The sequence below is a fragment of the Alosa pseudoharengus genome, unplaced genomic scaffold (assembly GCF_046254945.1).
Source record: "Alosa pseudoharengus isolate Yale_2024_CS ecotype anadromous, Long Island Sound unplaced genomic scaffold, YU_APseudo_1.1 YU_APseudo_1.1_scf_11, whole genome shotgun sequence".
NCBI lineage: Eukaryota > Metazoa > Chordata > Actinopteri > Clupeiformes > Clupeidae > Alosa > Alosa pseudoharengus.
Genome location: NW_027468576.1, coordinates 32,408,314 through 32,418,622, shown reverse-complemented (window position 1 = coordinate 32,418,622; position 10,309 = coordinate 32,408,314). Strand labels below are relative to the sequence as shown.

General features: G+C 45.3%; 1 protein-coding gene across 1 annotated transcript in view; it reads right to left on the bottom strand.

Moving 5' to 3' along the window:
• Window positions 1-10,309, bottom strand: part of dennd1b (DENN/MADD domain containing 1B) — a 97,511-nt gene that overhangs the window by 14,291 nt on the left and 72,911 nt on the right. The window contains exons 15-20 of the mRNA XM_076278907.1: window positions 9,721-9,822; window positions 5,720-5,810; window positions 5,414-5,457; window positions 4,709-4,744; window positions 3,360-3,416; window positions 1,827-1,916 (exon numbers count right to left, since the gene is read on the bottom strand). Coding sequence (XP_076135022.1) covers window positions 1,827-1,916; window positions 3,360-3,416; window positions 4,709-4,744; window positions 5,414-5,457; window positions 5,720-5,810; window positions 9,721-9,822 — 420 coding nt within the window. The remainder of the gene's footprint in view (window positions 1-1,826; window positions 1,917-3,359; window positions 3,417-4,708; window positions 4,745-5,413; window positions 5,458-5,719; window positions 5,811-9,720; window positions 9,823-10,309) is intronic.

The following is a 10,309-nucleotide window of genomic DNA, read 5'->3' as shown; positions in this document are numbered from 1 at the left end:
ACACACACACACACACACACTGCACCAGTTGTAGATAGAGTGTGAGGCTGAGTGAGTAGTGGGACCCACTGGAGCAGGACAGGCTGGCATAGATGAAGGCCAGATCGATGGAGAGCTCCAATTCCCAACGCTCCTGACCACTGGGATGTCATTGGACTCACTTGTGTGCGTGTGCGTGTGTGTGTGTGTGTGTGTGTGTTAATGTAGGATTCCTGGGGAGCTGTCACAGTGTCTAGAGCACTGGGTCCTATGCCATGAGAGCGCAAAGGGATTTGGGGAGAAACGAGACACAAAAAGACATGGAGAGACAGAAAGAGAGGGAAGACAGAAAGAGAGGGAAGACAGAAAGAGAGGGAAGACAGAAAGAGAGGGAAGACAGAAAGAGAGGGAAGACAGAAAGAGAGGGAAGACAGAAAGAGAGGGAAGACAGAAAGAGAGGGAAGACAAAAAAGAACGAGTACGCGGAGGAAATGCAAATGCATGAGCATGACCAAGGAGGATGGAGACGGAGCAAAAAGAAAAGGAATGGCCACACCACCAGTTCTACGAGTTCACACACAAGCAACTAGCTCCCTCTTGCTCACCGACGCTTACTAACGACGAAGCAGCAGCATTCATGCACATGGGCAGGAAAAAAACATAAAAACATGAGACCAGCCGCCATGCATCCACACTCACACTCCGGGGGCTCAAAGAGACCTTTGTAATCTTCTAAATAATAATCTCCACACTTTCTGAACGCACCTTCATTGGCCCACGAGTCTGAGGAGATTCCGCTCATTTAATTAGCTGTTGCGGAGCGTGGTGTATAAGTGGTGGGAAATGAGACAAGATAGAGCTCCTTTAAGGGCCTTTTGCCTCGTATTTAGAGGCTTCCGCTGCACATTCAGACAGTTCCTCTGAAGTGTGTCTGCTGAATTCCCACGAGCACTGCTCATATAGATCCACTAGCCAGCAATGTATGGAGCGTATGTGTGAATGTATGAATTTGACTGCGTGTGTGCATGAGAGAGAGAGAGAGAGAAGAATGAAGGAAAGAAAGGGAGAGAGAGAGAAACAGAGAGAGAAAGAGAGAGAATGTGTGTGTGTGTGTGTGTGTGTGTGTGTGTGTACAATCCAGCCTTTGCTACTACTTTAATAAAAGAGCCATGGCCATACTTAGCACTAGAACCAGGACTACTCACAAAGACGTCCTCTGCGCTCCTAACTCCTGTCACTCTTAGCAGAAGAGCGTCCATGCAGTTGAGAGGGTTAACTTGGTGAGGAGAGGCCTTGCTTTCATGAAGAGAGAGGGAGAGAGATGACGAGGGGAGGAGGAGGGAGGATGAGAAGGGGAGAGGAGAAGAAGGGAAAGACACAAAGGAAAACGAGAGGAAAATGAGAGATGGACATTAAGAAGGGAAGGAAAGTGAAAGAACAGGACAGTGTATGCAACAAGAGAGAGACACGGAAGAGAAAAAAAGGAGAGAAATGAGGGTGTAAGAGAGACAGACAGAGCATATCTCATATACCCTTACACACACACACAGCCCCACACACACACAACCACACACACACACACACACACTTGTGCTACACTGGAGCTGTCAGTCAACGCTGGGCCTTGGTGGTGAAGGGCAGCCTCAGACGTACTGGTGTGCAAATGTCAGTGCTTGAAGAGCAGAGGCAGCCGTGACCTCTGACCCCTGTACGCTGGCAACACTGGTCATGAATAAATATGGCGAATGAGGGAGCAGAGGTGAGGAAGAGGAAGAGGGAGAGAGGAAGAGGGAGGATGGAAGGAGAGGTGAAATCAGTGAGGGTCAGAGGTGTTGTGGAGGCCTCACCTTTCTTCTTTTCTGCAGCCTCCGCGGCGAGAGACTCTTAGTGCTGGTAGGGGAGCCGCCACCACATGACCCATCGTCATCTTCACCCGGCTGTGGAGGAGGGGGGGAGCGAGAGTTTGTGTGAGAAATAAAAAAGATGTGCAAATGTGTGTGTGTGTGTGTGTGTGCGCGTGTGTGTGTGTGAGAGAGAGAGAGCGAGTCCCGAGAAAGCATGAGTGTGTGTAAGTACTTAAGAGAGAGAAGGAAAAAGTCATTGCCTTAGAATCACTGCCCAATGCTGAGAGCATTTAAATGACTTTGCAGCGCACGTTCATACTAATTACAATTGCCTCACGCTGGCTGTCATCTGGTCAAGGTCCGTCAGCCGGTAGATCAGGTACCTGTTTGCTGGTCCTCTGATGTTCACATGTTCATACTCACACAGGTGCTCTCTCTATCTCTCTCTCCATCTCCATCTCCATCTCTCACACACACACACGCACACGCACACGCACACGCACACACACACACACACTCACACTCACTTTTGGCATCCTCTCCGACACAGATGCTGAGCACAGACACCCACACTGACACCCATCCAAACATGGCATGCTTCTTTCACCTATTGTTCTGTTTTTAAAAGGTGATGAGAGCAGTCGCTGCTTGCCTTCCATCTGTATTTTCTTTTGTCTTTTGTCTCTCTTTCTCCCATTTCAGTCTTTCCCTCCCTCCCTCCCTCCCTCCCTCCGTCTTCTCCTCTCTGGTCGGGCCCTGAACTGAGGGTCTGCGGGCACGTGGGAGCGGGCCCCTGCGATTGCGTTATCAAAGTGGTGGCGCTTCATGAAAACATACATCTCGTTACGCGCCGCTTTGAAGAGCGACGGGCACAGCGCCGCCGATGAGACGTGCCGACAATGAGGCGGCCAGCGAGAGAGAGAGAGAGAGAGAGAGAGAGAGAAAGAGAGAGAGAGAGAGAGAGAGAGAGAAAGAGAGAGAGAGAGAGAGAGAGAGAGAGAGAGAGAAAGAGGGGTCCTGAAGGTTGGTTGGGGTGTGTGTGTGGGGGGGGGGGGGGGTTAGGGTAGGGATGGGTGGTTGGGGGGGACATGACAGGCTATAGCCCGGGGCCGCGGCGTTAAAAATGTACGCACCCCGAACAAAGCACTAAAGCAGGGCTTCACAAGTCATTAAAAACCCCACCAGCATCTCCGCTCGCCTGAGCCGGCTGCATGCTACATATAAATCAGTCTGTGTGTTTCTGTGTGTGAGAGAAAGAGTGTGAGTGTGTGTGTGTGTGTGTGTGAGAGAGAGAGAGATAGAGAGAGAGAGAATCAGTGTGATTTAAAGTGAGTAGCTCTCTGTGTGTGTGAATGTGTGTGACAAAATGCGTTATGAATCTTTGTCTATGAGCATGTAAATCAGACACACTGCATGCATATTTTTCTGAGTGAACATCACTGTGTGTGTTATTGTAATATTTGTTATCATGTCTGTTTATCTGCATATGTGAAAACATGTTTTCTGTGCGTGTGTGCGTGTGTGTGTGCATCTCACCCTTTGCTTCAGTCGGCTCCGCATCTCCTTAAAGCCTTGCTTGACGTGACTCTTGGTCTTTGAAGGGAGAGAAGGAGAGATAAAGGACAGGAGAGAAAGAGAGATAAAGGACAGGAAAAAAGAGAGAGAAAGAGAGATAAAGGACAGGAAAAAAGAGAGAGACAATCAAAACAAACCGAGCAGAAGGCAGCCGCTCTCATTTGAGCGGTCATTTCTGATTCCACGCAACAAAGAGCACTTCAATAGCACAGTGCACAGGGGTAGGGGGAAAAATATGTCTGTGCATCCGGGGAATAGACAACAGAGCCATACGGACAGTACAAAGAGCGGAGAATCCTACTAGTGACTGCCATATGATTATCTGAACAGAAAGTAATTAGGCCACTGAAAGCCTAACACCTACCAACTTGAGGTCAAACTTTACACGAACCACATGAAAGTAATATGGAATAGCATTGTGAATACTATGATGGTGAGTATAGGGATATACTGTATATACTATATAGTATAGTAGTGAGTTTAGGGATATACTGTATATACTATATAGTATAGTAGTGAGTTTAGGGATATGTAAGGGATAATGTATAGAACGCTGGTCATTACTGGGAAAATAAGTCCCGACAGGGCGAACCGGACCCCGACGCACAGCGGAGGGCCCTTTTCCGCCCTGAAGGGACTTATTTTCACAGTAAGGACCGGCGTTCTCTACATTATCCCGCTTATTATACGGCTACTTGCCAAAACAAAATAATAAACTCCCCACGATACCACTCAGCCTACATAACCTAGCCTATTTGTTACCGTTCATCGTGGCATTTGCTGAGAAACAAATAGTTCGCAACAACACACGCTGCTGAACTTGAATCAAACATTCTTTAGAACACAGCTGATCAACCGTCTGCTTTCACGTTTGTATGAAGTTCCAGTCCTTCCGTAGTGATATGAAAGACGTATCAGAAGCACAAAACCCGTTGCCATTGACAGCGGTAATTATATGTTTGCAGCGGTAATTACATGATATATCTTACCGCTAGAACTTTGGGAAATCCCATTCAAGTCAATGGAGCGTTCTACTAGCATTGTGAAGAGCCGTATAATAAACTGTATATACTATATAGTATAGTAGTGAGTTTAGGGATATATTGTACAGAGAGTATATGGAAGGAGAAATAATGAAGTAATCTAATGAATAGCATGTGGACAGACATACTGTATATTATACATAAATGACAACCTTGGGGAAATTAAGTGCTATACTGTTCAGCAGATATGTGTGCATGATGCACACAGATAGCATGACTTCCTCTCTCTCTCTCCTTCTCTCTCACACACACACAGTTATGGCTTACCTTGAACACTGCTGAATTGAGTAAATTTCCTCCCTTCTGCATGGAACAAAAACAAAAAAAGAATTAAACAATAAACAATAAAATTCAGACATCATAGTTAGACCATGACATGCTTCTCTGTCCTTCTTGTTATGGTCTTTGTGATTTTTCAATCTGACTAATTAGTTTATCTATATATAATAGATAATAAAGTAAACAAGAGAAGAACAGATGATGAGGGCTCTCTCATGGACGTGCTTCAGCCAAGAGATGTGAACCTTTAACAGCATGTCTGAAGATGTGCTCCTCAGGGCTCAATCCTTCTGCTGACTGCAGAGCATTAAAGGGATTTTTTTTGCCAATTTTTTTTTGTTCTTCTCTGCCTGTGTCTCACACTTTCCCCCCCTTTGTTAAATTTATCGTGCCACAGTTGTTTCCTGCCAGGCCGACACGTCTTCAGAGATGAACGTCTGTCGGTCACGTCAAATCACTGGCATCTCCACATCTCTGCATTTAAGCTGTCCAAGTCTCACAACTCCCAGCCCAAAGTCATGTTACGGCATCATATTTTCCCTTACAATGTGTACAGTAAAAGGAATACTGTATATTGCCGCAATTTATGAATTTATGACATTTCCACTGATTACTGCCTATTATCTTGTCCATAATGGCTGAACTGAAAAGGTGACAACGATACTGAAGTGCCGATGCAGATGTAAAACCCACCTTAGAAAAACCCACCATCCACTGCTGGTACGACCTGGTGTTACCTGGGAACGCAAGACATTTGTGAGACAGCAGGCAGTGCAATGGGGTAATTAGACTGCTTTCCACTGGCTAGGTGTGTTGGTCTAGACTGAAGTTAACGGCGCTAATGTACAGTATGCATGCATGTGTGTTTTTGTGCCCTGCACAAATCTATTTATGATATGATATTAGATCTATCGGTGTGAATGTATATAACTGTGTGTGTAGGTGTAGGTGTGTATGTGTACTGCATGTGTGTGTATGTATGTATGCAGCGCAACTCACTTCCACAGAAGCCGCCCTCTGTGATCTCCTCCTCAAACAGGTCGGAGAAGCCCCGGCCTGCATTTAATTTGGCCAGTCTGCCGTCGATGAACTGCAAGCATAAATTACATCACAGCTTATTCGGACAAGGAGGGGCAGTGTGGGGTGTGGAGATTATGGGCTGGTGTGTGTGTATGTGTGTGTGTGTGTGTGTGTGTGTGTGTGTGTGTGTGTGTGTGTGTGTGTGTGTGTGTGTGTGTGTGTGTGTGTGTGTGTTCAGATAGCTAACTCGCCATTCCAGACGTGTTGGCGGGAAGTGAACAAGCGGAAAGGAAAGCAGGGATAATTCGGATCAGGTGCGGTGGCGGCGCTGGTGCAGTGGAGCGGACCGGAGTGGACCGGAGTGCGGTGCGGCGCGGTGCAGTGCGACGTCTTCGCCCCCAAAATTTCATTTCCTCCCTCCTCGCTGAGAACCTAGCCTTTAAAGGCCTAATCCTTCTCCTTGTAATTTTCCTGTAATAAATATGCCAATTATGACTTGCAAGGCGTTGGGCGATAAACCTGGCCACGCTGCACGCATTCCTCACAAATCCCCTCACGACGGCCCACTAACAAGAGGGCCATGTGTCAGAAGCGACCTAGCATGTGAAATCTAATAATAGTAATGATGAGTGCCCCCATAAAAATACTTTAATGTGTCTCATTATCAGAGACTTATCAACACAAAACGCCTGTAATGAAAGACACTCCTGACCGAGTGACACCTGTACTAATACGACTGTGTTGTAAAATAGACATCTCTGAGTGTGTGTCCATGTTTGTGATAACAACGTAGTGTACCTGTATGCACAGTGAGCGCATGCGCATGCTGTGCCGTGTGTGAAGTGTGTACTGTGAGGGGTTATTTGTAGCTGTGTGTGATCGTGTCTGGACTGTGTTGTTGTAAGTGTAACCTTGCGCATCTCTGGGGTATGGGAGGCTTTGCTGCTGGCCACTGGGGCCTGGGGCTCGGGCGGGGGCGGGGGGGGGGGGATAGGGGGGGACGCATCATTATCGCTCTCATAATGAAGGAGGAGCGTGGCGGGTCAAGCGGCGGCTGGACCAGCCCCAATTAGACAGCCTCATCAGGGCGCATTAGCACCATCTCCAAAACACCCTTATCATCCCCACTCAGCTATCCGCTATCAGATTACACACACACACACACACACACACACACACAAAGATCTTTGGACCAGCACTACTAAGCACACACGCTTTTGCTCATTAAATGGATATATGATAGCACTGGTAACCAAGAATCAGACATGTACACAGTCTACACACACACACACACACACACACACGCTCGCGCACGCACGGACGCACGCAGGCAAACACAGGCACACAATACCTGATACTCCTTTCTGTGTTCATCTAGTAATTTTAGTTATGCTGACTGAACTTCAGGGATTTTAATGAAGATTATTTTGTTATCTCTGAGAAGTCTACTATCACAAATAAAACATGATTAAGCATCAAGATGATTGCTAATGGCTTTTATGAATGTAAAACATAACATATTGAAAACTCTACATGAAAAAGCAATTACACAATTTTTATTTATCTATTTATGTATTTATCTTTATTTTACCAGTGGGGTATACTACGAAGCACGTTAGACATATCTAGGCTATGTAGACATATCGAGGCTTGACAAAGCCTTGACTCAGGGGTATACGTTAAGTGATACTACGATTATGGTTACAGTTATGTGATATATTTGTCAAACTAGGCTTTCAGCTCAGATCTGTGCGTGTTCTCGGTGTTGGGATGACTTTGGCCAATCGTGTAACGTGGAGACGCACAAGACCGCCTCTATTCAAAAACAATTACTTCCGCATTCATGAGCGATAGCTTAATCTACACTGCGGTCATTTTTTGTGTCTAACCTATAACATCAAATAAATCAATTGTCATCAGTTGTTGTATGGTATGCACGTCCATAGTGGGATATTTGCACGCACAGCACTATTAAAGCGCATTCGAGATCCAAAATGTTAGTAGAGGCGGAGCTCCACCTGTAAGATATATGACAGAATCCTACACGTGAGATTTTTCGTTTTTAAGACAATTGATTGGTCAGTGGGCGGTAGATTACACGATTTGAGCTATAACTTAGCACATAACCTCCTCCCGACCAGGTTTGGTTGACAGCATAAGATACCATGGTGATACAGCGACACTAAAACAAATCCACTTTCGTGTCACAGCATACCCTGGCTTTGAGCGCAACATACCTCGCTAACCCACTAATCGAGATTCGTAGTATACTCCACAGGTGAGTCCCATTTGAGAGCCCAGGGTTCTCAAAAGTAAAAAGAACACTTTTGTCATGGAGGGAGATAAACACTCCAAGTCCTACATTAGTTAGAAGAGACTGAATAATTACAATAATAATAATAATAATAATAATAATAATAATAATAATAATTAGATGAACACTCCAAGTCTTACATTAGTTAGAAGCAGGCTTGTGCAAAATTCCAGAATTGAATAGAGGCTCTTAAATTCCAATTCAATTCTTGAATTTCACTTGCATTTCAATTGAGGTAGCAAACAGGAAGCAGAATTGCAATTCGAATTGTGCACAACCCTAGTTAGAAGAGACTGAATAATAATAATAATAATAATAATAATAATAATAATAATAATAATGTACTGTTTGGACAAAATCAGTGTTAGATTTTTTGGTTGATTTATTCACACTGGTGTGCGTGTATAGGTGTGAAAGTGGAAGTGTGTGTACAAATGGGTCTCTCCAAGAGTATTTGGAATAGATAAGATGATTGAAAGCAGGTGGTTGTTGACAAAGCATTTTTTTTTTCTTTTTTCCTTGGCATTTTCTTGGCGAGTTCTCCCCAACACACACACACACACACACACACACACACACACACACACACACACACACACACACACACACACACACACACACACACACACACACACACACACACACACAAGACAGGGTTCATGGTCAGTGCAGCGCAAGGCTGCGGCCTTCAGCACTGCACTGGCAGGGTGAGATAAACACATCTCACAGCTACTGAAGGGGTGTGTGTGTGTGTGTGTGTGTGTGTGTGTGTGTGTGTGTGTGTCTTTGAAATAGGAATTAGGGGAGGGGTCTGTATACATGCCAGGAGAGGACTAAAAGAGGTGGTTTGGCACAACTGGAAGACTGGATATATGACTTAATGGACAGGGGAGAGGACAGACTGCAGCTGAGGAGGAATGTAGATCACCTTTAGAGTACACTACCCTCACACTCTCCCTCTCTCTCACACTCTCCCTCACCACTCACTCTCCCTCTCCATCACACTCTGCCAGGCAGGTTCTTCTCTTCATATTCCCTCCATGGATATCCATTTAAGAGATTTGATTTAATAGCTTCAACTTTAAAAAAAAAAAAAATTAAAGTATATTTTTTGGCCTTTTTATGGCTTTAATGACAGGACAGTGGAGAATGACAGGAAGTGAGTGGGAGAGAGAGTCGGGGTAGGATCTGGAAAGGACCACGGGGCGGGAATCAAACCCGGGTCGCCGGCGTACGGTGCAGGTGCCTCAGCCAGTCACGCCACGGCTGCGGCCAATAGCTTCGACTTTTACAGTGGGCAGTGCTTCGACTTGGCCAGCTTCCCTCGCGGTCTGTGCGCGGGATCACGCGGTATCACGCGACTGTACATAAATATTTACTCATGTCCTTCCTGTTGTTGATGTCATTATTGACTAATATGTTGTTGCCACACTCTGGGAAGTGCATATTCTAACAGTAGAGGCACAAACAACTCAAAACAAATTGCCTGTAGCTGTGTGGACTGTCCCCTCCATATTGTATTGCAGAGCCTCTCTCAGCAGCTGCTTCACTGTCAGAATACCTCTCTCTCTCTTAATAGCAGGAGAGAGTTGTGCTTTAGGCAGACTCGTGCACAGAACAAAGACTTGTCGCTGTGTGTGTGTGATGTGTGATGTGTGATGTGTACCTGTTTGAAGAGCTGAGCATTGACAGCAGTCTCCAGGAATGTTCGCATGGTGCTGGAACGGTGGTTCACAAAACTCTCCTCGCAGAATGTGATTGGCTCACCCTGCACATCAACAACAGGACAAGAAAATGAGAGAGATAGAAAAGATGATCAATTGATACTTGTCGATTATACCTATACAACATATAGCAGACTTTATAATAGGCAGACATAGAACAATAATCTGCATAATTTACTCAGCTTTGCATTCAATGTCAATACCTCAATTTGACAATGGTAATCTAGTCATCTAGTACTCAGTGTCTGGTTGGCAACATCTGTTTGTCAGCAAGCATTGCTAACCATTACATCATCATTCCAATTAGCTCAGATGCAAATGAGGTGACTCAATGGCATGAAAAAGCAGTCACACGGTATACTACATCTTATATGAATTAACATTCTTCACATAAGTAGGCTATGTTCCTTCTGCTCTCTGTCAAACATGCCAGAACAATCATCTTCTGTTACATTCCAGACATAGCAGGTCATTGCCAACCATACTCACAACCACTACCTGCATCAAACAGTACAACAATAATTAGCCATA